The sequence below is a fragment of the Myripristis murdjan genome, chromosome 4, assembly GCF_902150065.1.
Source record: "Myripristis murdjan chromosome 4, fMyrMur1.1, whole genome shotgun sequence".
Lineage (NCBI taxonomy): Eukaryota > Metazoa > Chordata > Actinopteri > Holocentriformes > Holocentridae > Myripristis > Myripristis murdjan.
The window spans coordinates 27,327,911-27,355,876 of NC_043983.1; the positions used below are offsets into that span (position 1 = coordinate 27,327,911).

Consider the following 27,966-nt stretch of genomic DNA (forward strand, 5'->3'; position numbering starts at 1 on the left):
TTGAAGTGCAAAGCTAAGTCATATGTGCACTGGTGTTTTTTCCTGTTTATTAAATCTGTTTATGATCGTTTTTACATTTGCTGAATCCAAACCACGACAAACTCTTCTCATAGTCTGTAGGTCAATATTTTTACACTCATATTGTTTGCCACAAGCTTGTCTTTGTCATGTTTAAGTGCTTGATCATTGTTGTTGAGGGCACAGGAGCGACTTGGCCATGACAGACATCCTTCTGTGGCAATTTTTCAACATTTCAAACAAATTTTAAAGGATTTCTTATTCACACCACATGTTATCATGTTAATTTTGTTGCATCTGGTATTACATCACCTATATATCATGGCCATCACTTTAGCAGCTTTGTTTCATGTTCTTATTTGTTCATCTGTTTAATGATCAGGCTGGCCTCCTTTCAGACTAGCAGGGATGATGTAGGAGGCAGAGGAGGATGAAGAGGGTTGAGCTAACTTGTGTCTGTTGTGAAGTTGCAGGTCTGGAGGCTGTGAAGACAAGACGAATTTAGTTCAGTCGATCTTTTTTGTGCATATGGGTCAAATATTTTTCAGTTTTAAAACATTTGAGAAACTGCATTTAATATCAAGATGCTCTCCGTGCAGAATAATCTCGCTCTTTTGCAGGTGAGATGATACATCACCAGATTAAAGTGGAGTGCAATGTCTTGTGGTGACCAGCAGGGGGAGACAAAGACCTACAGCGTTACAGAGGAGAACTGTAAAACTGAATAGTGCTGAATAAATGCTTCACATGTATTGATGTCCACTCACAGAGCTAACATGGCTCCAGAGCGAGTCCTCCAAACTATATGAGCACATTAGATTGGCACTGACACGATGGTAAGTTATATGAATAATGAGCAACATGCAAAGTAGCTAAATTCAACTCAGTAACTTTGTGTAAGACGCTATAACAACAGAATATTTTCAAATGCATTAGGAATTATATATATAAAAGACCTTTGTTGGTTTTCTTTAAAACCATTACCATGAGGCAGAATGAAGTTTGAGTTTCTGTTTTGAGTGTCTAAATTTTATATCAGACAAATCAGATTCATTTTTATTAAGTGAAAAAACAAATTAAAACTTATTTTCTGAGAGAGAAATCAAAGGTCCCATTGATCCCTCAGAGACTGATATGATATGATATGATTTGGATTTGATATGATTTTGGATTTTGTTACTTTATCTGCACATAACAATCAGTCACAGTGATTCTCATTCACTGCTCCATTGTCAATTTCCATTTCTGCTCAGATACAACGACTGCAGTATCTGTACTCACCAGACGCTAGTCCACACTTCTCTTTCCTCTGTATAACACTGGAGAAAAACAGGTTGAAGTGATGTTAGAAAGCCCGTCCTACATCCATCTGTCACATTCCTTAATGCAATGCACTTAAAAAGGTTTACTACCACAGAACGCTGATAGTGCCACTGTTAGGCGATTTCATCGATTTCAGCTGCAACTAATATGTGTATATTATGGCCATTTGCACAAACTGAAACTTGAGAATGACAATATACTCACCCATGCCAACATTATTCCCCGCGCAATTGACTGAAAAAAGAGACAAAGAATTAAAAGAATTAAAAGTTAAGTAGAAATATTCTCATTCATTATGTATCCTCTTTATGATTTATCTTCCCTATGTTTTATACCCAATGAAATTAAGTAAATTATGGTCCTTCATGGAGGTAGATAAATGATTTGCAACAACTTGTGAAAGCACAAACATGTTGTATGCAGCATTATTTGTGTGTTATACACTGATATTATTATGAAATACTATGAAATATCTGTCCTGAGTACCTGAGTACACCCTCTGGGGGCAGAACTGGACCATGTGGCCCTCTTGCGTGAGCGGGGCCACCACTACATGATAGACGTCCCCACACAGGACGTCGGACACATCACAGCTGTTTTCCCCCGGCAGCGGGCTGCAGGTGTAGTTCGCATTGCTGCCCACCAGCTCCACTGTGTAGGTGTGGATGTTGCTGGACAAGCGCCAGTACACCCGCAGCGAGTTGTTGGCCATCCGGTACAGCCTGACGCCTGACGGACAGCAGGCACCTGTGAGGGAGAGAGCCATGGGTGAGGAGATGGATGTGGAGAGGCATTGTCACCCCACTGTGACACCACCCCACCCCGCGTCAACCTGGAACATCTAAACCAGTCGTATTACCCAGCATGTTTCGAAGACCCACTTCTCATGGCTGGAAAATGACAGGCCAACGCATTAATCTGACTTGTGTATCTTTGTTTGTATCATTGACTTTGCTTTAGAAAAGTATCAAGAATCATTGGTGGCAGAACATGTGACATCACCAGTTATGGTGATGACACGTGTCTCTGTTTAAGGTCCTAAATCATTTTCATTGTCATGGCATCATGAAGACGACAAACTGCTGAAATATGTTGCTGAAATAACCTTAAATAAGTATTTTATATAGAAGGAATTGTACAAAATATTACAACTTTGGACTGGTTGCACCTTACTTTGGAGGATGTGCTCTACTGCATTATTTGGAGAAAAAAAAATGCAATAATATGAGTGTCTCCATCCATGAATAGTCAGTATTTTGAACCAATAATGTTTGTCAAGTATTAACTAATGAAGTATTAACTACAGTGATCTCCCTAAAGGCACTGAAAACAAGCAAAAAGGTCTATAAAAATTGTGTGGCCTCTGCCTTCTGTGATTCCTGTATATTTGCTCAGATGGATAGACTTTATGAAACTTTATGAAAGCCTTCATAATTTCCAAGATTCATCTTTGTAAAACCTAATTTATTTTAGACTGTATTGTGGGCATTTTGGTTTTATTGTGTCGTGAAGAGAGACAGGAAAACTCAGTATCCAGGTGACGTCCTCACTCACTGGATGAGAAGCCCTGGTAGGTGCAGTTGGACTTGTGCCCCGTGCGGCTGAACGCCTCCATGGTGACGGTGTAGTTGGTGCCACAGGTGATGCATCCCATGAGGCAGTGGGAGTCCCGGGTGTGGCAGCGGGCGTGACCGCGTGACGACGTCAGCGAGGTGATGTACGACTCCGCCCCTCTGGCGTCAGACCATGTGACGTTGGACATGGCCTGAGTCACCTGGTCGACTGTGAGGCTTACTGGGCAACACGGCGCTGTGAGGGAAGACGATGGATGGAAGGACGTGGCATCAAAATGACTTTTCTATAGCGTGATGCACAGTTATAGTGAAATGAATCTGTTTTAGCTTCTTTGCCTTCTTTTGCATGTATAAAGCTTTTGACAGCGTTTTGAGGATTTTTTTTTTTTAGGCCAAGGTTTTGTCTCATGAAACAAATACATAATTCTACCAGCAAGATGAGACAGATGCAAGAAAGTCTTAATTTTAAGGGTTCTTCAGAGTGTTTCAGTGTTCAGAATGTATTAAAATGAATGATATGGACTCCATGTGGCCTTTTAATGCTGTCTTGCAAATATGTATTAGAGCGGTGTATGAGATCTGTTATCACGTGCAGCAAAAATGTTAAAAAGGAGTACTTTGTGAGAGTTATTTGTGTTAATAGTGTGAATCAGTCCAAACCTGTGACCGCTCACCTGTTTCCAGGGGAACCGAGAAGCTGGGTAAGCTCTGGCTAACGTTGTTGGCCGCTATGACAACGACCTCATAGGTGGAGCCACAGGGAAGGTCGGCGATGTCACAGCTGTTTGTGTCGGTGGTGCAGGTGCGCCTGCCGTCCCCTCCCACGGCGCTCACAGTGTACGTGGCAGCGCGGTTGCTTGCTGTCCAGCTCACAGTGACGCAGGACTCGTTTTTCTGAGTCACCATCAGATCCACAGGCGCACAGGGAGCTGGTAGGAAACGGGAGAATCACAACATGGGCTTCATGTAATATACTCATACCACTGAGGTGTTCACAAGACTGACAAAACACTGTCATGACCAGAAGCAACTTAAGTCAGGCTATTTTCAAGTATAATGGGTTGCAATATACTTTGAACTATTTATGACGACATATGTTTATGTATTTTCTCATTCATCCAGGTCATAGGCATCTCAAGGAAGTTGAATCAGGTCAGCTGGATACATATAACTAATATATGTCCAGTTGACCTGATTCATTTTCGTTGAGATATTTATGATGACACTTATTGTGCTTGTGCATGTTACCATATATGAGTACTTTAATCCTGCATGTCTTTGGACAGTAGACGGAGCTGCTATTCACCCATGGAGCTCCAAGTATTATTATTCAGCTTGAGTCAACTCCTCCCATTGGCCTGGACAGGCTGTTATGACCATGTATGTGTTGTGGTAATCAATAGTTTCTTTTTGAATAGAAAATATTTTAATAACTGTACATTTTAGGTCCACTTGACATTATTTATTATTACATGTTGATGTTTTTTCATGCAGTGTTTGGATGTTCTTTGACTTTTCAGAGCCCCTAGTTGCCCATGATTCACATGATTTACTAAAAATACATGAATGTGGTGAGCTCACATATGCATTTACATATTTACCTATTTGCTTATACCTCTTGTTCCTTAATTACTTTATCTTGAATTTAATTTTGTTGAATGTGGTCTATGTATGGTATTGTTTAAATATAAGCATAATACTGTGTTTACGAATTGCTCCATTGATAAGGCCTGATTTTTTTGCATATGTTATTTTTTTGTGTATCTACCAGTGTCTCTGGTGTGAGGCTGGCAGGCGCGGTTGCAGCCTCTGATGTCGTTGCAGGGAGTCACCACCACGGTGTAGGAGCTGTCACATGTGAGATCAGAGAGGGCGCACACGGGCGCCGTGTCGTTACACAGGATGACCTCTGAGTTGTCCGCAGCCCGGGTCTCGTACAGCTCCGCCCCGCGAGCGGCCGCCCACATGATCTCCAGGGTCTCCGTGCTCACCAGAGAGATGGACACATCCTCCGGACAGCAAGGCACTGAAGGACACGGGGGGGTAAATACACACAGCGAGATGTGAATGAATGGGTTTTGATCAAAATGTGTGAGATTGTACAAGTCCTGATCTAAAAAAATCTACTTAGGTAAAAAGCAGGTGATTTAAAATATACTCAAGCGTAAAAATTACTTGATTACTTTTTACAATAGAGAGCAGTGACACATGAGATGTTTACCATGCAACATTATAAGACAGCAGAGATCAAAAAAGATTTTTGTAATTGAAAAATTTGATCATACTATTCACTTCTTTCCTAAGTGACTGTCACTGCAGTTTGTCACCTCACAGCTGACATGTAGTGAAGAGCGTTTAAGGAAGACGTGATGTGAGTAAATGTAATGAGTTATTTCCGCCCTTGCTTACAGGTGGTGTGGTTGAAGATCTCTCCCGGCGGACTGCGGCCGGCCTCGTTGTAAGCGAACACAGACAGCTGGTACGTGTAGCCGCACTGGCAGTGGAAGTTGCAGCTGTTGCCGGTGGTGTTGCACGTCTCCTCGATGCCGTCGTCCATCTTGATGTAGGCCGTGTAATTGTCAGCGTGAGGCACGAGGTTCCATGTCAGCGTGCAGTTTTCTGCCGTCTCTGTCAGATCTAAAGCCTCTGGCGGGCAGGGGACTGACAGCACAAGACAGTTGGGCGGTCAGTCACTGTCACATTATAGGCACTGATAGTGTTGCCATGTGTGTCATGTTATCATGCACTGTATTTCACACAGTGCTTAAGTTAATTTGACACGGGCTCTAGTCTGTTTTTGACCTTGTCTGTGCTTATCTCACTCACACCAGGTCTCTGCTTCCTGGACTCTCCTTCTACACTGGAAAAAAATCCCTCTTAACAAGTGATTTCATCTCATATTAGGTGCTGAAATCTCTTTTAATCTCCTCTCTTTAATCTCTTCTAATGAAATCGTATTCTGAATTTTGTATATGTTGGATATGTTTGAATATGTTGCCTTGTTTCTATATATTTTACTTGTTCTCAGAAAATCCCTGAAAGTTAAGCTACACTGGAAACATGTGGGATGGGAGACCAAAAGGGAGACCAAATTACTTGTCAAGATTAAGATTTTTTTTTTTTTTTTTTTTTGCACTTTACAGTTTAAGTCTGGATCGAGTGTCTGTGCCTGTGCCGGGCAGTTAATCATTTACAGTCATAACACTGCGGTGTCTAATTCTCCCCTTGTGTTTGTGTGTAGCCAAAACAAACGACTGGACTGAATCTATGCTTGTCTGATGATGAAGGTGTCTCAGCTCCTCATCAAGTACCTGTCAAATCTGGTTTTCAGTGGAGTGCTGATGGGAGGCTCAAAACTGCCATTAAGTATTAAATTAACTCTGACAGTGTGGAGGGATCTAAATACTGTTGTGGTGTTGATTTCTACTGTCTCAGACATAAATCAACACAGATGATATGGGTGCACTACTTTAGACTGTACAATGTTAATATTCGACTGAATATCAACTTGGTGTTAGATGAGTTTCACAGATATTCCTTTTCCACCAACAAAGTGTATTATTATTCTACAAGGAAAGTTGGAGATGACCACCAAGAAAACTTTGAAGAAAACTAAACAGAGATTCCCTCGCACTTGCCTACACTGAATAAACACATTAAAAAAAACAAAGAAAACGAGCCAAAAAACAATTTACAATTCTCAATCTGGATCTCAAGCTCCTTATCAGGCTCAGATTATGCAGGTTTATTATTCACACAGGTGTGAGGGGTCGGGCTCTGGGCTGCAGCTGACGTCAGGCAGGAGGAAAAGGCATAAAAGGGTCTTGCTTGATGATGCTTGTCCAAGTACATACTCTACTCGCCACCTTTGTATGAGTTGTGTCAGGCTTAGGGTTTGGTTTAGGTACTAAATTGACACTAAGTTGATGATAAGTTGATAGGAAGTTTACTTTTAACTCTGCACACAGGGTTAGGGTTAGCAACACTACATTAGGTGATAATATCGGCTTGCTGTGATCTGAAGGCTCTGTTGTTACTCACAGGTGACGAACACCAGGGGACTGGATGGGTGGCCGGGTCCGGCCTCATTCACGGCCGTCACCTGGATGGTGCGAGTCTCCCCACAGGCCACGGGGGAGATGGTGCAGTTTTTGGATGTGGTGTTACACTGGAGGTTTCCGTCGCTCATCACGAGGTACTGAATGGTACCACTGATGTTCTGATCGAGCTCCCAGGACACAAGCAGCTCCCCCACCTCACCGTCCAGCACCACAAGTGCACTGAGAGCCACTGGAGAGGGAGGTCCTGTGGGAACCCAAAGGACACACCAAATTATCCATCAAAAATGGAAATTACCCCCATAAGCATATGCACACTAAAAAGTCAAAAACGGGGAAAACACAAAAAAGGGGGAACATGTAAAAAATGCTCTTCTGAAAAGATTAAAGAGCTTAGGATGGATCTTATATATGTTTGTGTGTACAGTACAATATTTTAAGCACAGAAACTGGTTTTCTGTATCTTTTTATGGCTCATATATCATACAATTATAAAGATCTGTGAATATAGAAGCTGGCACAACATAGAAATGCAAACAAAACTATTCTTATATATGTATTCTGATGTGAACGGTGCATATAGGAGCCCCTGTCCCTCCTTACGTGTCCTCTGGTTGATGTAAATGCTGCGCTCTCCCTGCCGGCCCTCGACATCCCAGGCGTAGCCGCTGATGATGTAGAGCGAGCCGGCATCCAGGTCAGTGACGGTCAGAGTGGTGTCTGTGGTGTTCAGCGTGATCTTGTTGGTGGAGTTTATCTTGTACAGGGACACAGAGTAGAGGACAGCGTTGTCCACGGGGTCCCAGGACACGATGATGCTGTCGTTGCTGGGAGATGAGGCGGTGAGATGGACAGGAGGCAAAACTAAGGGGCAGAAGATAACAAATTTGATGTTACATACTTTTAATGTTTAATGTGAAGACTGGAGATCCCAGACAGGAAATAACAGATGAAGATGAAAAGGAAAAGGAAGCATAAAAAATACTTCCATGTCACAATACAACTGAGTGTTTGTTGCTTCTCTTGACAAAAAGGGCAAACCTCTTAGTCCAAGGTGGCCCAGTCTTCACTAATAATGTAGCTAGCAGCCACAGAAGACCCTATAATATCCAGGATTTGTCTTGGATTGGGTTGTGTTTTTTTTTTTCTTTCTTTTTTGTTAGTTATTTGTTTGTTCTTGTATTTCTGTTTTATTTATGTATTTTGAGTATATTCTGGTCTGTTTTTCTGCTTTGTCTGAGATTTCAGTATGTCTTGGCTTTTATGCATCTAATCCTTTTACATTGTATTTATTGTTGTTGCTTTGTTGCTGATCTTCAATGAAAAACTGGTCCTTACTTTACACGTGCAAATGCATGTATAATGTAAAATACAGTACATCTCTAAAATATTTTGCATGTCCCAGAATTTTTTTTTGTTTTTTTTTGTTATTTACAGTGCTACAAATTAGTTTGATTGTGATTTCATGAGCAGAAATAAGACGCTCCAGTTACAGCTACAGTCCAGTTTTACTCTAAAAACAAGAGACAATCAAGTCTTTGCCATCTAGTCTTCTTTCATTAATCTCATGACTTATTTTTATGTCCATGCCTCACTATTATATTTCTAACCTATTTTCATTGCTTTTACTATTGATGCTTATCCAAATGTTTTTGTTAAGTAAAAGATTATTCCTGATTTAGTATGTAACATGATAAAATAGTCTACTCAAAAAAGGAGGAAGTAACGTCTCTCCATAGATAAATAACACCAAAGAGCACAAAATGGTGAAACTGCTTGTGGCATGTTGGCGGCCTGTGTGTATCAGATTTTCAGGTCTGCTGTGTTTTCAGGATGAGGTCGACTCTTTGTGTTTCATATAGAGGGGTCAGGTTTAGTTACCTCTGACACACGAGAGGCCCCTGGGGGCTCTGAGTGCATGTCTTAGGTTCATAAGCCTGGATTTACAGAGACACTGAAACTGGTTTTAACCTGAAGATGTGTATGTACCTTCAATTATCTGCACCAGCTTTCTTATGAGATAATAAGGTGGATCAAGTGACTTCTGCAGGGGAATGGGAGTGACGAGAAAGATACTCAGTTTATCCCAAAGGGGGGATCACACATTAGTACATACCGTCCAAAGTTTTTTTTTTCTTTTTCCAGTAAATCATTTATGTTTTTTTCCCTACCTGTGAATACTTAATGGGATATCTTTATAGTAAGGCAAAAATGACCAAACTGAAAGACTAGGAGGGACAACAGTACCTGTCTTTGCCTCCATGGGTGTGGATGGCTGGCTGCGGCTGACACCGTTGGCAGCCAAGATGCTGATAGTGTAGTCAGTGTAAGGTGTGAGGGAGCCGATCTCAGCGGGGGAGGAATTCACCTGCTCCTCACGGAAAAAACCATAGTTGTTCTCTGTGCGTATGATGTAGTGAGTGGCACCGGGCGCTTCGGTGAACTCCACTATCAGGGTGGTGCTGTCCTTTGGCTTCACTGCCGTAATGGGTGCTATCGTATCAGGAGCTAAAACACACATAATCAAATTAGGATACATAGATAGTTAGAGCTGGAATTAAGTTACAGATTTCCAGTGAACCTGTGACTGTTCCTGTGCCATCAAACTATGTGGGACGCTACAAATGATGACACAAACCCAGTTGACCCAGTGATCTCCCACAGATCTCCATTACAGCAAAGTTGCAGTGAACTGGAGTTGTATTTCAGTTGAGCTGACTAACCCTAAAGCCACAGCCAGGGATATTTATGAAGATGGATGAAAAGATATTATCAGCACACTACAGCTTGGGAATCAAGTTATTAACAAGGCCTTTAGAGTTCAGGGAAAACATTTTATCTGCTGAATGTCTTGTTGAGTGAATATGAGCAAACTGAGTGCCATTAACTTGGGAAATGCACCTTTAATAACCCGTACTTGCCTAAGAATGAACAAGCTGCTACAGTTAATCTATTTTAACCTGCATACCAAAACGACCCATAAGGGGAAAAAAAGGTCCAAAGTTTTATATACACCATATACACTCAGTGACCACTTTATTATGTCCACCTGCACAATCTAATCCAATCCAATCCAACTGTTGTGCCATAAAGTTTATTTTTCTGCTGCCTGTAATGCTCAGGTTTTCTGTTTGTCACAGTAACAGAGGTGTTCATTCACTTCTGTGTTTGACACTGAGCTCATAGTTAGTGCTGCTGTTGTACTGGACTGCATTTTATTGAGAGCTGTTTCCACTATTCTGTCCCCCTCATTTTATATAAATAAGGAGGACAAAAAATCAGAAACACCTCTCAATATAATGTAGTCCAGTACAAGACCTCTGGAAACTACAACCTCAGTAATAAACATCGAATTGAATTTACACATTCTTCACAATGTGAGCAAAAACTAAACATTATAAACTTTGTAAAAGGTATAAGTTATATAAAAAAAAAAAAAAAAGAAGAAAAAGACCCACATGTGACCCTTGTCTTTACAGTAACAGCTGAAAGTTACATTACAGTGTTAATAAAGCCACTAGACCTGTGATTGGTTACCTCTCTCCAATTAAAGCCCGGTCTATTTCCGTCATCCCATTATCCCCAAAACACCAGCTGAACAGCAGCGAGTGGTGTGTGATCCTGACGCTGTGACTCACCTGTGGAGGACTGGGCGGCTGCGTCTGACAGCACGTCCCCCGCCCCGTTCAGAGCCTCCACCGTGATGTCGTACTGCAGGTTCGGCTCCAGCGGGCCGATGGAGCCCAGCACCGTGTTGGGGCCGAACAGGAAGAAAACGGCGGAGCTGCTGGGGCTGTTTCTCGGGGTGGCGGTGACCCTGTACGAGCTGGCTCCGGGGAACGGGGTCCATCTCAAGATCAAGGTTTTAGATGTGGCCGAAAAGACAGTTACTGTGATACCTGACGGCAAAAAGATGAAAGAGAGGGAGATGACACTGTTTTCCACGCAAAACATAAAAATTTTTCACACAAATCACAAAACAGCTGTAGTCATAGTTTCCATGCAAAACGGGAACGTACCTGATTGAGCTGCAGTCTGAAAGTGTAAATGAATTGAAATAAATTAGCAATGCAAACAAATGTTATTCAAAAAAATTGTATTTTTAGTTTTTTGTACAGTCAAATGTGTCCTCTTTTCTTTTTTCTTTTCTTTCTTTTTTTTTTTTTTCATACTCATGCCTATATATTATCCTTCGTGACAAACTGCAGTGTTTTACCTTACCTGAGTGCCCATACCCAGCAGGGCAAAAACCATCAGCCACTTCATGCTGTCCATCCTCTCTCCAGTCTCTTGAAATTATCCTTTTGCTGTTTTCTCACACCTGGCTGCTGCTGTTAGATTTTTTTTCCCCAAAAAAAACAAAAAACAAAATTAATAAAATAGACAGTGCTTTTGGTCCTGGCCTGTTTTACCTTTTCTTCCACATATTTGGGTTATCTGTAGGTTGAAATACCTGCATGTGGCTCCGCCCACTGACGGCCATTGTCCAATCACAGCCGGACATGAGGATGTAGACTACCTGGAGGCAGGTGCGGGGTAACAGGAGCAGAGAAAAGCTCTCGGCTACAGATGTATTGTGTGTTGTATATTCAGGTTTGTGGGCAGGACAAAACTGAATGCAGAGATGAGAGGTGAAACAGTGTCTGCTGGGCGCAGGGGAAAGTTTCCTAGGAACCAGAAGAAAGGGAACTTCTTAGGAAGTTCCCTTTGTTCTGTCTTTTCCTGTAACTTATATTTCATCATGCAAATTAGAATCACAGTCAGATAAACTTTACTGATTCCTGAGGGGAGATGGGCTCAGTCAAATTGTCAAGAGAGGAATTTTAATAAGAAATAGAAAAAGAAATAAGAAAAAAAAAATGTGCCATCAAAATTTGTTTAAAAAAAGTGATATATCTATAAATAGGTGCTTTGATATGTTCATTAATCCTACAAAATAGTCCCAGAATTTTCCCATATGAGATTAACGTGATTAATTTTCACGAAAAAGACTCACAAATTAAAAATAAGATTGAAAAGTCTGAGATTAAGTCAAAAATTTACTTACTCCTTGAACTTTTTGTGGTCGAGGAACCAAGAACCATCTATTGGATTCAACAAAGTGATGTGGTTCCTTGACCCAAAAAAAAAAGTAAAAGAAAAACTGTTTTTCCAAGTTTTTTCCTCATAGATTTGTGACTTTATAATCTCAGAATTTTCGATTTTTTTCATAAATTTTTGAGTTTTTTCCTATAAGATTTAGTTAATCTCATAGAATATCAGAGATTTCTTCTGCCAAATTTACCACTTTATTCTCGGAAATTATGAGGGGAAATTCTGGGGAAATTCTGGGCATATTTTGTAGGATCACTGCACATATTAATGCACTTATTTATACATATTGCACTTTAAAATTTTTTTTGATTTTTGATATTTGAAGGCACCTTTTGTCATAGACTTGTGATTTTATAATCTCAGAATTTTTTTTTTTTTTTTTTTTTTTTTTTTTTTTTAATAAATTTGCTGTAAATTTACCACGTTAATCTCATAGAATATCTGAGATCTCGTCTGACAAATTTACCACTTTAATGTCGGAAATTATGGGAAAATTCTTGGAATATTTTGTAGGATCAATGCACATATTAATGCACCTATTTATAAATATTACACTTTTAAAAAATAAATTGAAGGCACATTTTTTCATAGATTTGGGACTTCATGATCTCAGAATTTCCTTTTTTTTTCATACATTTGTGACTTTTTTTCCTGTAAATTTACCACGTTAATCTCATAGAATATCCGAGTTTTCGTCTCCCAAATTTACCACTTTAATGCACATATTAATGGATTGATGCACATATTAAAGCACTTATTTATAGGCTACATGTGGCGCTTAAAAATGATAATAATTTTGAAGGCACTTTTTCTTATAGATTTGTGCCTTTATAATGTCAGTATTAGATGTAATTGATCATCCCCTCAGGGAAGAAAAAAAAAAGCCTCTGGTATTAAAAACTACAACGTCCGTCGCGTCCTTGCTGACGCTGATGACGCAGAAGGCGGAGGACACGGGACAGGAAGAGGCGCAGTGGAAAAGAAACAAGATGGCAACTGGTTTAGACCACGGGCTGAAAAGAGTAGTTTGGCAAAGTAAGTTGATTCCGCTCAGTGGAATATTTGTTGTTGTTTTTTTCCGTGTAAAACTCTCACCATGTCTCCATGCACTTGCGATGGGTTTTGTAGCTCTTCACGGCTGTTTCGTGGCACTTTGGCTCACGGAGCGCCAGTCATTGAAGTTAGACTCCACAGTTTTCTGCAGCGGAAGTTTGTAAAGTCGACCTGAGGAGGATGAGGAGAAAGCAGACAGCACCCAGACACTTTAGTTATTAAAACAGGGCACCGACACAGCCTGCTGCTTGTCTTGTTGTTGGCAGGAGCCGCTGCGGTGAAGTCGCTCTGTGCGCCGCCCGGTGCCCCACCTCGCTGTCCGCCAGCCAAAACAAGCATCAGTCTGTGGTTCTACCAGTGTAATAACTAACCCAGCTAACCAGTACAGCTGCAAAACTAACCAGCACACACCTGACAGACCTGCCGAAGCTTACACACTCTTGTTGAAGCTGATAGGAAAGCAGAAAAGTTTTAGACAGAGTGGAAAAAATACTCTTCCTTGCTTAGCTGCTGCATGAAATATGTAATATGTGCATTATTATTGCATGTTCAGTAATCGTACATTGAACATCTGGCAAAATTTTACATTAAGTGCAGAAATAGGAAATTGAGCATATGTTAAAAAAAAAAAAAAAAAATCTGCCTGTCTACACCATATAAACTCAGTAGCCACTTTATTAGGTCCACCTGCACAATCTAGTGCAATCTAATGCAACTGTTCTGCCTTAAAGTTTACTGTTATGATGCTTATAATGCTCAGGTTTTCTGGTGTCAGGTGTCACAGTAATAGAGGTGTTCATTCAGTTGTATGTTTAACATTGAGCTCATAGTTTGTGGTGCTGTTCGACTGCATTTTATTGAGAGGTGTTTCCACAATTCTGTCCCCCTCATTGTATATAAATAGGGAGGACAAAAAGTTAGAAACACCTTTCAATATAAGGTAGTCCAGTACAAGACCTCTGCAAAATGCAACCTCAGTAATGAACATACAAATAAATTTACACCATTGTCTCCACAATGTCAACAAAAACTGAACATTATAAACTTTGTTAAAAGGTAGAATATATGGCAGCTGTTACACTGAACTGCATTAGATTGTACAGGTGGACCTACTAAAGTGGCCACTGAGCGTGTATACACAGTCCTATATGTATAAATGATTGCACAATTAAATGCTTAAATAACCAGTTAAAGTAGAGTTCAGTTATGCCACATTTCCTCTCTTGCAGGATTAAAAGACACAATCATTGCCGATTGCAGAAAGTCTGAAGCATGGAAGGTAGGACCGCCTTCAAAGTAGTCAAAACAGATCACGACTTAAAATGTGTACATTCTCCTCAGTAACAAATCCTGTCATCTGATTTGACTTCATGCATGCAATGTGACCGGGGTTTGTAATGTAATTTCTCACACTGGGGCCCAAGAGTGAAGTACCTACCACTGCTTTGCTGATATTTTACTTAAGCAGAAGTAGAAGTACAGCTTTTAAAATCTACTGAAGTAAAAGTAAAAAGTGTCTCATTTAAAATGCTTTGGATGTTAAAGTGCCTTGTTCCAAACAGAAACTGTGTTAGCTGTGATCTTTTCCATGTAGGAGGAGAATCAAACTACATTCTTTTAAAGGGGCATTGCACAAAATTGTCGAAGGTTGACAGAAGTGAGCACTCTGTAGACTCAACTGACCAATGCTGACTAAGCACGTAATAAGGTGGTTGAGTCTACATGGTTCTCATTGTCAGGCCAGCTCACTAATACTTTTCCACATTTATTTCACAGTTTTTTTTGCCAGTTGAGTCTAAATGGTCTTCACCTCCATCGACCATCTGGAGTTTTTCATCATGCAGCTTTTATTGTGAAATGTGGAAATGACAAAAAGTAGAACCAACAAAGCAGAAGCAGGTTCCTCTTCTCGTCTTTGCTGACTGAGCTTTTACTGTGAAAGGTTCCACAATCTGTCATTGATCATTTGTTCTCTGTGATGGATAAGATTTTAAATATGGTGAAGTTCAACACTCAAGCAAAAAAAAAAAAAAAAAAAAGTACTTTAAAAGATACTCCAAAAAGCACAAGTGCACAAAAATGTACTCAGTTACAGTAATGTGAGTTAGTGTAATTAGTTACTTCCACCTCTGGAAAATAGATCTTTACACATGGCACTTCCCTAGCAGTGGCCCTGCCAGCTAATAAGTGAAAGTTGTTTTTGTGTGATTTGGCAAGAGACCTCTATCCTCTTTTTCACAGATTTTGATTCTGGACCCCTTCACCACCAAACTGTTCTCATCATGCTGCAAGATGTCCGACCTGATGTCAGAGAAAATAACAAGTAGGCAATGCTGTGTGATAATGACCGCCACACGCCACAACAGGGCCTCATAATGCAGGACCAAAAACACCATTTGAAACCAAAAAGTCAAATCACAAGCGTTGGTGACTGCAAACTAGAGGATTGCAGAAATGTTGATTTTTTTTTTTTTTTTTGAGGAAGCTCAGTGGTAATGAACAATGAATCTCGGATAGCAAAACTGAGCATTTTGAAATCGTTTCAGGGCTTGCACAATCATAGTACCAGTAATCTCTTAAAATGGTGTCGTCTCCTGTCAGCTGCAGCTCTGTTTACATGAACATGTTTTCTCTCAGTTGTGGAGGACCTGTACAAAAGCAGAGAGCCTGTTCCAGAAATGAAGGCCATCTACCTCATGACACCTACTGCAAAGGTTCACTCAAATATTTTCATTTAACTTTGGTAGAATTGGTTTTGTTGCACAGATGATATTTTATTTTTAAATTTTGTTTATGATTATTACTGTTATTATTATTTGCCTGATTCAGAAGTTTTTCTGACATGTTAAATTTTCTCGTAGTGTGTGGATGCCTTTATTGCTGACTTCAAGCTGAAGCCCAAGTACAAAGCAGCCTATGTTTACTTCACCGACTGTAAGTAAATTATAAATCACCTTTTGACTCTGGGAAAACAGCACTATAACCTGGTAATCCAGTCAGCCAGGTGGACTAGAAAGTGAACTGTTTTTTGTGTGAATGATTTATGGGAACTCACATGTTAGAAAGAGCCATTAACTAACATGACAGAAATATTGTGCCAATTTTGTTTGACAGTTAATATACAAACTTTTCTTCCCATAGACTGCCCTGATGACCTGTTCAACAACATGAAGCTTTACTGTGCCAAGCACATACGTGTCTGTAAAGAAATAAGCATATCCTTTTTGCCACAAGAGGCACAAGTAAGTGTTTTTTCTTAAGTAATTTACTATTTTCCTTTTTTAATCCAGACTGTATGGTGGAGGAACCTTTAAATTTTATTATCTTTATTGGCCAAAGTGTGCTCTTAAATGCAGATGGATCAAATGCATCACTTAAAGTTGTGCTTGTAACAGTGAAGTAGTTTAAGCTGAGATGACTTGGACTGCGGAGAGATCTGCAGTGTACTGAGAAGGGTGTTGGCTGGTCTGAGCTCTGCATGATGTAATGGTGTTACAAGCCGTACATTATCCAGTGACTTCCTAATTGAAACTGTGGACTCCTTAGCATTGTGAGGCTGTCATTATTTTGCAAAAGAAAAGGCTTGAGGATTACCTGATATGTTAAGATTTTATAACAGTCTAAACTGCTTATTTTTCAAGTTCTTCAGTTACAATGTCAGTGATTTGAATTATTGAGTGGAAAATTGTATGAGAGAATAAATCTTGTGAATTATGAATGAGATGCAGCAGTAGATGCAGTAACCTAGGCTTTGAGTAGGTAGGTAGACAATGAATTGAGCCCATGCAACAAAAGGATAAGGAGAGACAGTGCAGCCTAGAAATGACTAATAAGTAAAATAAGATGTTAAAGTGGTGAAATAGTAAATATAAATAGTAGAAGTGTGACTTTTTTTCAGACTGTGTTTATCTTTTGACAACAATCTCTGTGGCATTATGGGCCTCGAGATGCTATTTGCACAGACAAGATAGCTAATTCCAAAGAGCTATCTAATGAATCTGAGTCATTTCAAAACAACTGATTATTGTGTTGTTGAGCCATGTGCTGCTGACATGTTTTTTTTTTCCTACATGCAGTCACAGTGATTCATAGATGGTCACTCATTCCATTGTTTGCTTTCTGGAGAAGAGTATCAGCTGAGGCATTTAAATGGTGATATTTCCTTGAATCAAAGTAGTGCATTTTACACCGGTGTCTTGACTCCACTCCCTCTCAGGTGTTCACCTGTGATAATCCGGGGGCTTTCCGGAGCATCTACAGTCCACACAGCCAGGACAAAAGAAAGACACTGGAGACACTTGCAGACCAGCTTGTCACGCTCTGCGCCACACTGGATGAGTACCCAGGGGTCAGATATAAGAAGTAAGCCAGAGAAGATTTGGTGTCTGAGTTATCTAACTGAGACCAAAATGATTATCTGCCATTGCTTGGAGCAAAATTGTTGAGTGGTAGAATGAAGAAGTGTGTGCCTGGCAACATAAGCATGTTTTTATTTTTATTTTTGATGCATTTGACCTGTTTTTTCCGTGTGAACACCATTAATAGACCTGAATAATTTTTTTTCCAGTTTCATGCGATGAACATTAATTGGCCTAAGGCAGGGCTAGGCAACCATGTGCCATGGAGAGCTGAGAGTCTGCGGGTTTTCATTCCAACCAAAAACTACACCACGTGATTTCACTGCTTAGTTCTTCCTCTCTACGTGAAAGTGAGATTATCAGTTGAATCACCTGGTGGAGTTTTTGGTTGAAATGAAAATCTGCAGACTCTCGGCTCTCCATGGCACATAGTTGCCTGCCTTTGGGCTAAGGGAAACAGAATCTGGCTTGTGTCTCACCATCACACCATCCCTTATCTATTCCTAAGGCAAAAATGATCAATATATATGTTGTTTTTCTCAAGTGTTGCAGAACACTGAAAGTCAGTTTGATGTCTGAATATGTTGCACACTCAGATACACTACATCGCCAAAGGTATATGGACACCTGAACACTACATCCACATATGCCCCGCCCCCCTCCCCATTTGATGCTATAATAGCCTCCACTCCTCTGGCTTTCAGGGCTGACCTCTGTGTAGACCAGTCAAGGTCTTCCTCACCAGACACAGTAATCCATTTCTTCATGGACCTCACTTTGCTCACAGGGCAGTTGTCGTGCTGAAACAGAAAAGGATCCTCCGTAAAGTGTTGCCACAAAGTTGGAAATACACAATTCTTTATTCTATGCTGTAGCATTAAGAATTCACTGGAATAAAGAGGGCTAGCTCAAGCTGTGAAAATCAGCCCTCAAGTGTGGGTATATGGATGTGGTCTTCAGGCGTCTACATACTTTTTGTCATGTAGCGTATCTGACATACTCAGATATGCAATCTGGTGGTTTCTTTATAATGCTTATGGCTATGGTTGAGTAAATATACGGTTTAAATGATTATATTTAATGAGTATTGAAAATCCTGATTTGTGAATGGCTACATGCTGGATGGTCTCAGCATTGCTTAATATTTGTACGATTTTACTTGTGAAATACATTTTGATTTTCTTTCAGCTTTAGCATTTGGTCTTCTCTTTGAAATGGAAATCTCGAATGCACTGATTTTGCGTATTGTTGCATGGTTTGAATATCAGATAATGCACCAATCTGTCTTAGTGCATTGGTTTCAAAAACAACATTATTGTATGTTAACACTATTATCAGTGCAGTTTTGATTTCTTTACTAACCTGCGGCTAACCATGTATCCTCATTAGGGACACCAACATGGAGAATGCCAAGTGCCTGGCAGAGCTGGTGGATGAGAAGCTATCCAAATATTATGAGATGGATGACAGTGGCAAGAAAAAGGTGAGCTGCTTGTCTCCTGAAGGAAATTGACAGAATGAACATGGTTTTAGCGCTGGAAACATACAAGAAGTCCCTGGAAAAAAAAATCGGCTTCATCATTTTGCATGTTTTTACTTAAAGATGGTAAAACTTCTTAATGTTACTGGTGTTATGCAATACTCATTGTTGTTGTGTTTTAATCCGCTGACCCAGGGAAAGACCCAGGCCCAGCTGCTGATACTAGAGAGAGGCTTTGACCCCGTCAGCCCCATCCTCCACGAACTGACCTACCAGGCCATGGCCTACGACCTCATCGCCATTGAGAGCGACACCTACAAGTAATGCAAGCTCATGCCCATGAGGAAAAAAGCAACCTTGCTGCACCGTTTCTTCATGCTCGCACAGCCGACAAATTCTTTCTAACCCTAACCGTCTGTCTGTCTATTGTGTTCAGGTACAAGTCTAAGGATGGCTCAGAGAAGGAGGCCTTGCTGAATGAGGAGGACATGCTTTGGGTCAAACTGAGACACATGCACATCGCCGAAGTCTCAGAGTAAGTATCAGTCAACTGAGGTGGGATTTGAGTTTTTTTCATACGTGTTTTGCGTTAAACTCTACACTCGATGATTTTTCGAGAATTGTTTGTTGCTACACCCAAAGCCAAATTGTAGAATATGTTCTGAGTTATAATTTAGTTGATCTTGTCTCTGTCCCTTCTTTTAAAAAGTCCATTTTATTCTGATTCAACATATTTAATAGATGCCCTGTCAAATATGAATAAAATGTTGTGCAATTTTGTCATATCTGTATTAATCTTTGGACAACTGCAATTCTTAATTGTTTTGTGTCATGTTTTTATTTCTTGACAATAGACAAATCCGCAAGCTGGTAAAGGAAATATCTGCAAACAAGAAAGAGCCAGATGGAAAGGTACAGTCCAGCGCTTTCTTCTTATATATTTCCTGCTATATGAAGCCAATATTTTAGTACTGACATTGATAATGATCACTGCTTGGTGTTATTATCAAGTTTTGTTGCTCATAATCCACCATTTCGTCCGTCCATGAGCATCTGATTGCTTCCATTCATTACTTCCTATTGTACATCCTCTTTTTAAATGTAAAATTATTCCATTATTTCCAGATCACGATTAGTGGTTTATCCCAGCTGATGAAGAAGATGCCGTTATTCCGTAAACAGGTGGCTCAGGTATGTAGATCCATGTGATCATTAAATTTTGACTGAGTGTGGAAACTCAAAGGTCTGGAAGGTGTTTCTTTTATGTAAAAACATTAGTTTAGATTTCTATCAGCCTTTTTCCCTCCGTGAGTGAAGTGCAGCTTTTCAGTGCCAAATATTAATAATACAGGGCCAGGCTGCTGCTATTAGTCTAATAATAAAACAAATCTTAGTGCACGGTGATCATTGTGGTGGTTGTTATGCACCTGGTTGGGTGTGATGCCTCCAAGGCCTTGTATCAGGTGGAGCTGACTTTACATCATCTCATGGAAGTCAGTCAGAATGGAAAATCACCATCTCTGACCTCCTTTATAACTAGCGTCGTCAGTTTTCAGGGAAATAATTTGAAACCACTATATAGTGAATATACCAGTTTATTAGCAGCATTTCATTGCTTTGCTCTTTTTCTGTCCCTCACATTTTCTTACCAGGGTGTTTGCTTTTCTGATGATAATCAAATTTTCCAAAAACACAAGCGTTGTTTTTTTTTTTTTTTTCACAAGTGTTTTGCCATTGTTGTGTTTGCTCTTGAATGATTTTTTTCACTTTCCTTTGTGGAGGTTTGACATATTGCAAACATAAACTGCTGTTCTCATTGTTCTGTCTCTCTATGTGAACCCTAGAAAACGGTTCATCTGAACTTGACCGAGGACTGCATGAACTATTTCCAGAAGAATGTGGAGAAACTCTGCAAAGCTGAACAGGTCTGTTTTGGTGGAACAAGAACAAGACTCATTTAGCACTTCCTCTAGCACGAGCACCTCAGTGGTTAGCAGGAAGAATGTTGTTCAGTCGGAAAGCCCCATTTCTTTACCAGGAACATTCTCATGTCAGCCACTTCCATCCTGCTGAAGTGTCCTTGAGCAAGACACTGGATCCATTACCAGCTCCAGCGAGGCCGCTCTGTAACTTAAACCTGACCTCTGACTTGCTTGGGGCTTCAGCAGGAGAAAGGAGAATTTCTTTTTAACAGAGAAAACACTTTCAACATTTTTTTTTTATTTCAAAGCCATCATACCAGTGCTTTTTGTGTTTTTTACCCCCACTGCTGACTGTAAGGCAGCGCTGCCTCCCAGGTTAAGAGGAGCGCCACCTTGTGGGCAACCTTCTAAGCATGAAAGTACCATGAGCTTACACTGCCGCACCCTCCATATTGTTGGGCAAGTTTTACTTGAAAGTTAACCTGAGTAATGGAGCTTGGATAACTGTCAACAGGGAGTGCTAACCTTATAATGTTCTGAGACCTGCATATTTACTGTAGAGTTAAAGAAATATTGTGTAGCTTCTACATCTAAGTAATTACCCGCTGATAAAACTTGCTGCATTTTGCATGTTTGTTGACATTGTTAAGTCGGTGTTTATGGCAGCATTCCCATGCTGGTGCACAGTTGAAGTTTACTGGCATGTTTTATATCAGAGACACTTGAAACTGAATTGATAGTATGACTATTTACTCCATATGACTGTTGCATGACTCTTGTTTTTTATCCTGTTTTTCTTTGAACATTAAGATTAGGAGCAACTCAGAAGCATACTTTTCAAGCAGCAAGAGACAAATGTTCAAGAAATCTATCAAGTTGTGAAATATTCTGTCTATCTGGAGGTTATCCATTTGACATTAGGGCTGGTTTGCTTGCGCTATTTGTAATTAAGGCATCATTCAGTCTGGCCTCAGACAGGCTCTGTTACCAGTAAAACTGTTGTTCCTGTGTAGGACCTGGCGGTGGGCTCGGACGTGGACGGGGTGAAGGTGAAGGACCCCATGAGGACCCTTCTTCCGGTGCTGCTGCACCCCTACAGCATCCACGACAAGATCAGAGCCGTACTGCTCTACATCTTCAGCCTCAGCGGTACATCTCTTCCTGCTTTCAGTAAACTTTGACTGCACACTGTCAAGTTTCAGGTCTCCTAAACCTTTTCAGACTGCAGACTATCTGACTTTTACGAAAGCCCTGTTGTGTATTTTCTGTTGAAACAGGATGTTGGGGTGGGACATGATGCAGGAAGGGATCATTCATAAGTTATAACCAGTAAGAAATCAGTCAGAGAGAGAAACAGATCTGTTTGAAGGGATGGCTAGAGGAGAGAGATTGTTCTAGAATTGATGAAGGTTTTATTAGTTGAAATTTGTAATTATGCCAAGTAGTGCAGCATGACGTCGTCATTAGAGATGCACTGTTTCCAGAAGGTAATGCAAGTTCGAGTTTCCTTCATTGGGACTTAAAGGTACCAACCAACATTTGAAGAGTCACTCTGAAATTCATTGAGGCAGTCACTGCATAAGATTTAAATTATACTAAAAGAAATGGTCTTCTTTGAATGTTAACACGTTATTGTCTGGTTGTGTGTTTCTATTTGTGTGTGCGTGTGTGTGTGTGTGTTTTGTGAACAGGAACAACCGAGGAGAACTTGAGCAAACTAATTCAGCACGTAAAGATTGAAGATGAACGCGAGTATATTGAGAACTGGAAAGAGCTGGGGGTCCCTATCATCTCAACGGTAAAGGAGGGGGGCATTAATTGATTTTATTTTATAATATTCTTCATAGACAGATTGCAGCAATGACTTTAAACAACATAGGATGACAAGTATAAAGAGCTTATAGCTATGATTTAATTTGTTGTCCCTGTGTGAATGCCATCCCAGTTCTGTGTGTCAAACTGCAGCTCAGTCAGTAAACCTCCCTGTCCTAACTCTCTCCCCAGACAAGCCTTGTCATTTTAACCAGGCATCAGCTGGATCCTGGTCACTGTTTTCTTTCTTTCTGTTTCTAGCCCAGTTTCTTCTCTCGTAAGCCGAACAGACGGGATCGTTCCCATGAGGAGAAGTACAACCTTTCCCGGTGGACTCCTGTCATCAAAGATGTGATGGAGGTCAGTGGGAGGAGGTTACCCTTACATTTATCTTCATTATACAGACTAACAATTAGCCAGGGTGTTCCAGGAACAATAAAAACATTAGAGAACAATAAAAGAAATGTACAGAGAATCAAATATGAGGAAGCAAGGAAATGTGAAGCAAAAACACAAAAGAAAAAATATCAAATAAAACCTTAGCAGACATTGTGAGTCAAATGAGATCAGAGCTAAGATTTGAGGATGCAGATGAACTTATATCCTCCATCAAAAAACATCATCAAATAGCATGGGAACAAGCCAAGTTTTCACCCACAAATCTTTCTTACCCCAAATATGTGTCACTCATATCTCTAAATCTCAAACGTTTTCCATTCCCAGTGTTCGAAATACTTCTTGGAAATGAATTGTTTTGGTAAAGAGCGATCAGCTGAAACTCAGATTACTGGCTGGATTTGCAGTTTTTGCCTCGCAGCATCACAGGAAGCTTTGGGAGCTAAGCGTGTCTTAATGAGTTAGATCCCATTACTCCAAATCAAAGGATTTCGGAGCAAACAGGAAGCAGTGGTGCTAAGTGGGTTTAGATAGGATGTAGGATAGGGCTGAGGAAAAAAAGGAGTTTCCGGGAAACGGGTAAAGATTCATGCACATTTCAACACATAGCTCGATGTAGGTCACTGTGCTACCATACCCCCCCTCCAAATGGCAGCTGTGAGAAAAAGTTGGTGTGAGACTGTGAAAGCACCACAAAAGGAGGTTATCAGATTCAGGCCATCTGATAGCTAGTATCAGATAAGTGTGAGTGTGTTTTTCTGCGCTGTGCTGGGGTATCCCATGATGTGAGGCAGCGTTATAGCTTCTTTAAAGCGCGATACTGCAACACGTGAATCTTGTGTGTCGATCCCTGGGGCAAAGCCATTAACGTCACGTCCAGCTTGTTTGTTTGATGTAGTGTTTCAGCTCACTACACCTCAAATGTTTTTTTTTATTGTTTGTTAAATGTTTTTTTCCACGTGAGAGGTTAAAAGAGTAAGGTGAGATGCAGTTCAGTGTCTCAACAGAGGTAATATGTCCGGGTCAGCTGTGGCCTTGTTAAGGGTTATGCGGTAAAAATAGACAGATTAGGCACACAGTTTTCTAATTCAGCTTTTCACTTTTTCTCTTGATGAAGTTTGCCTCTGGCTCTTTCTTTTGATTCAGGTAAGTTTGCGGGAGCCAGTAAACAAGACGGAAGTAAAAAGAAAAGATACTTAATACCATAAACCATAATAATCTGCTGTTCAGTCCACTTCTCAGAAAAGGGATAAGGAACTGAGAGAGATTTGCTCAAATGACCTTTGGATGTAAAAGTACAAATTCAGACTCTTCAATTCGCTGTTTCTCAAATCTCTATATTCCGTGGCATAGCTGCTTGGAAATTGTTGGCAAATTTTCTACATAAAGCCTAGTATAATCACAAGAGGAGATGGCTGGTGGCCACGGAGCAAATTCAGTCAGTTTGGACAAAGAAGGAGCAAAAGTCTGTGGTAGCTCCACAAATTTTCACTCAGGTTGAGAGGAGCTGGACAGCAGATTGTTGCCTGGTCTCAAACCCTGTTTCCACTTCACCTGTTGCATCTCGTAGTCACTAAAGATGCTCTTGCAGTTAGCCAATCATAGGTTCGGCTTTCTCCATAGATGCACAGGGTGAGTTCCCCAACCTAAAGTAAAAATCCACTCCAAAACAGAATGAAATTAAGCTTTATTACCTCCGCCAGCAAATATGGGCAGGGGTTATGTTTTAACCCCTTTCCATTTGTCTGATTGTTTGTTTGTTAGCGGGGCACCTCAAAAAGTTATGAATGGATTTGCATGAACCTTGGTGGAAAGTTTGGTCTTGAGCCAAGGAAGGACTGATAACTGTGACAGTGGCTGTGATTAACTTTTGGTGACCATCCATATGGAACTGGCTTATTTTTGACAATTTCATAGTGTTGGCGGAGGTATGCACTCTATCTGAGTAACTTTTAGTTGTTGCTGCAGCAGTCTCTAGAGGTGCAAGTAGGCTACTTCCTAAAGCTTGAAGTAAAATATCAAAGAGTCAAAACTTCAAGCAGCATTTTCTGGATCTTGGTAAATGACAAATAGGAGATTGACTTTATAAACTTAATAACAGTGCCCAGAATGTTTTTTCTGGGTATTCCAGCATGTGAACAGTCTATTGCAGTTCAAAATATAACTAATGTAAATATTAGGATGCTTCCTCAAACTTGGCCTCCAATTGATAGTGAAGAAGCTCCAGAAAGTGTCTCTTGATAATGTTTCGGCCGGCAAAAAGAAGAAAAGTCAAACCTCGTATTGGTAGGAGATAGAGAAAATGCCAAGATAAGGATATGAATGATAAAGTTGTGTGTGATTTGTCATGTCCAGGATGCTGTGGAGAACAAGCTGGACACCAGGGAATGGCCGCATCAGTCGGAGTGTCCTACAGCCTGGAACGGCTCCGGGGCTGTCAGGTGGGTTTTAGCAGTGACGACACTGGAAATAAAGCAGTTAATTCACAACACTGGGTTTCACCTGCTTAGAGTACCAGGAGAGCTTTTAAATTATTACAGTCTCAGGACACTTTGGGCCTGTCAGGGAAGATGTCAGTACTGAAGTGACTGTTACAGCCACCTTCCTGTAATTATCTAAAATTTACCGCTGAATACCTTCAATGGCCCGGGTCTGCATGATAAATAGGCATTTTGTTTCAGTACTAATGGTGAACAGTGAAGCCCAGGAAGAATATTTGTGAGCTTGATAACAACTAATGGGGATCCTAATAAACTAATACATAATTCTGCCCTGAGCGGGGTTGAGTATGTACAGCTAGAAAAAAGAAAAAAATGATGGTAGAACAAGATGAAAACGTACTGTTCCTATTTATGTCTGTATCTCTCACACACACACACACACACACACACACACACACACACACACACACACACACACACACACACACACACACATAGAAACACACAGTGTCAGTCTCTGATCTCCCTCCAGTGCTGAGTTTGAGTTACTGCACTGTTTCTGGTGTTGAACGTGGTGATTTCATTAGTGAGGAGCTGCTGTGATCTAAGTTATAAAGACAACACTTACAGGGAGCTCGTCAATGAGAAACAATCATCTCAGGCAGTATACTTAACTCTTTAAAGCCAAGGCACTCTAGCCTTTTGCGTTGACATACAGACAAGGAAAGCTGTGATGAAGTCTCTCAGGAGGAAATGTACGGACTTGTTTAGTATCTTTTGGGATTATTTTGATTCTAGCTCTTTGAAATTAGATGTCTAATTATAAAACTACTCACTGATAGTTTGTAGATTTCAACAAATGATAAAAGATCAAAAAGCAACACAGAATAGCCATCAAACTGACACAACTGTGGTATATTTAATAGCTACAGTATTGGTGCATTACAGTGCCCTCTGTTCAACATGGGTTCCTCTACTGCCTTTGTTTACCTGGCTATTTATTGTATTAAGTCATTTTGTGTCATGCCGGTAGTCACTGTCTGATCTTCAAAGCCTCAATGCAAAGATCATTATGTGACAGCTTACATCACAAGTCAAGCTCCTCATGAAAATGCATCCATATACACACAATTTAGCTGCTCCAGTACGTCTTACGAATGGTTTCATTTACTGTAATCAAATCGATGCCACTTCATGAGCCGTGATTTGACAGAAGGTAAGGATTTTTGAGGTCAGGGTCCTATATTATAGTTCACGCCCCACTTCCACTGGGTGTGTCATGAATGTGGACACTGACAATAACTGTCCCATATTACCTTATTGAGTCAGTTACACAAGCTGGCCTCTCAGCTTTTAGAAATACTCATGTGAAAACTAAAAAAAAAACAACAACAAATCTGTTCATTTTGAGTAGTCTGTTTAATACACTCTGGGTGATACTGAGTCACCTCTGTGGCTCTGTGAGATCCACAGCTGCACACAGCCATCCACCACCATGCCATCCAGATCTCATTTCAGATATTCCCTGTTGCCCCGTCTGAGAATGACCTCAAAAACCTCCAAATTAGGCCGACACCTTACGTCAGTGTTGATAATGTCAAATCATGTTGAGCTGTCTCTCAGGTTCTTATGTAAGACTTACAGACCTTTGTTGATTGAAATTAAATCATGCCCAAAAAAAAAAAAAAACTTCCCCGCCCCCATTTCCTGTGTTGCTTGCTTTATATTCTTTTTTTTCTTTCCTCAGCCAAAATCCTCTCAAACTAAGCTGTCTTAAATTTAATGTATGTGGATAGCAGAGAATATTCAAAAGTGAATGATTAATATGATGTGAATTAAAAAATATATATCTTTAATTCAATCTAAGGAGGTTTTATCAACTATTGTTATTACTTTGGATCATTTTGTGGTGTGAATGGTGATGTAGAGCTGGGTGTCTTCCTGTCTTTTTTTTTTTCTTTGCTTTGCACAGCATCTTGGTTTATTTGTCTCAGCAGTATTGTGAATTGTGAAGCAGAGCCTATATACTTTGATTTCTTTTATAACATGACCTCATCTCCCCTGACAGCCCCTCTGCAGATCAGAATGTCATAAATAAAGTCATTTTATAAAGGAGATTGAAGTGTGCAGATTATGCTTCAGATCACCACACTCTGATAGGTTTTGTAATATCTTTTTCAGTAATCAAAGCTTTTTACACATTTGCTCTTCTACTTTCTCTTTGGATTTTTATCTCATCATTTTTTCTGTTCTTCATCCTGTGCTCCTCAGTGCCCGTCAGAAGCACAAGGCCAGCTCTCAGGACGACCGCCGCAGCGGCTCACGTCTCATCATCTTCGTCATCGGAGGGATCAGCCACTCTGAGATGCGCTGTGCCTACGAGGTCACCCAGGCGGTCAAATCCTGTGAAGTCATCATAGGTGGGTGTTAGCGGTTA

The 27,966-nt window shown here is 40.4% G+C and overlaps 2 protein-coding genes across 3 annotated transcripts in view; one reads left to right on the top strand and one right to left on the bottom strand.

Annotated features, from left to right (window-relative positions):
- LOC115358108 (fibronectin type III domain-containing protein 7-like) lies at nt 1-13,373 on the bottom strand. Of its 2 annotated transcripts, none has more exons than XM_030049932.1 (16): nt 13,163-13,373; nt 11,427-11,616; nt 11,195-11,301; nt 10,993-11,008; nt 10,612-10,872; nt 9,221-9,481; nt 7,577-7,837; nt 6,957-7,220; nt 5,325-5,576; nt 4,684-4,941; nt 3,590-3,844; nt 2,896-3,150; nt 1,828-2,088; nt 1,546-1,575; nt 1,300-1,337; nt 1-500 (listed from the first exon to the last, which is right to left on the bottom strand). In XM_030049932.1, exons 3-15 carry the CDS (start codon nt 11,246-11,248, stop codon nt 1,306-1,308), a joined length of 2,460 nt encoding a protein of 819 aa, XP_029905792.1. In that variant the 5' UTR covers nt 11,249-11,301; nt 11,427-11,616; nt 13,163-13,373; the 3' UTR covers nt 1-500; nt 1,300-1,305. The 2 variants fall into 2 exon arrangements, with proteins under 2 accessions (XP_029905792.1, XP_029905791.1); XM_030049931.1 differs by having other exon boundaries at nt 11,427-11,619.
- stxbp3 (syntaxin binding protein 3) overlaps nt 13,005-27,966 on the top strand; it is a 16,365-nt gene continuing 1,403 nt past the window's right edge. Inside the window, exons 1-18 of the mRNA XM_030049933.1 lie at nt 13,005-13,102; nt 14,350-14,399; nt 15,362-15,443; nt 15,758-15,834; nt 15,982-16,054; nt 16,262-16,362; nt 17,337-17,482; nt 18,868-18,961; nt 19,154-19,278; nt 19,395-19,493; nt 19,813-19,870; nt 20,084-20,149; nt 20,803-20,883; nt 21,894-22,029; nt 22,572-22,678; nt 22,954-23,052; nt 25,444-25,529; nt 27,801-27,949. Coding sequence (XP_029905793.1) covers nt 13,057-13,102; nt 14,350-14,399; nt 15,362-15,443; nt 15,758-15,834; nt 15,982-16,054; nt 16,262-16,362; nt 17,337-17,482; nt 18,868-18,961; nt 19,154-19,278; nt 19,395-19,493; nt 19,813-19,870; nt 20,084-20,149; nt 20,803-20,883; nt 21,894-22,029; nt 22,572-22,678; nt 22,954-23,052; nt 25,444-25,529; nt 27,801-27,949 — 1,675 coding nt within the window. The 5' untranslated portion in view covers nt 13,005-13,056. The remainder of the gene's footprint in view (nt 13,103-14,349; nt 14,400-15,361; nt 15,444-15,757; nt 15,835-15,981; nt 16,055-16,261; nt 16,363-17,336; nt 17,483-18,867; nt 18,962-19,153; nt 19,279-19,394; nt 19,494-19,812; nt 19,871-20,083; nt 20,150-20,802; nt 20,884-21,893; nt 22,030-22,571; nt 22,679-22,953; nt 23,053-25,443; nt 25,530-27,800; nt 27,950-27,966) is intronic.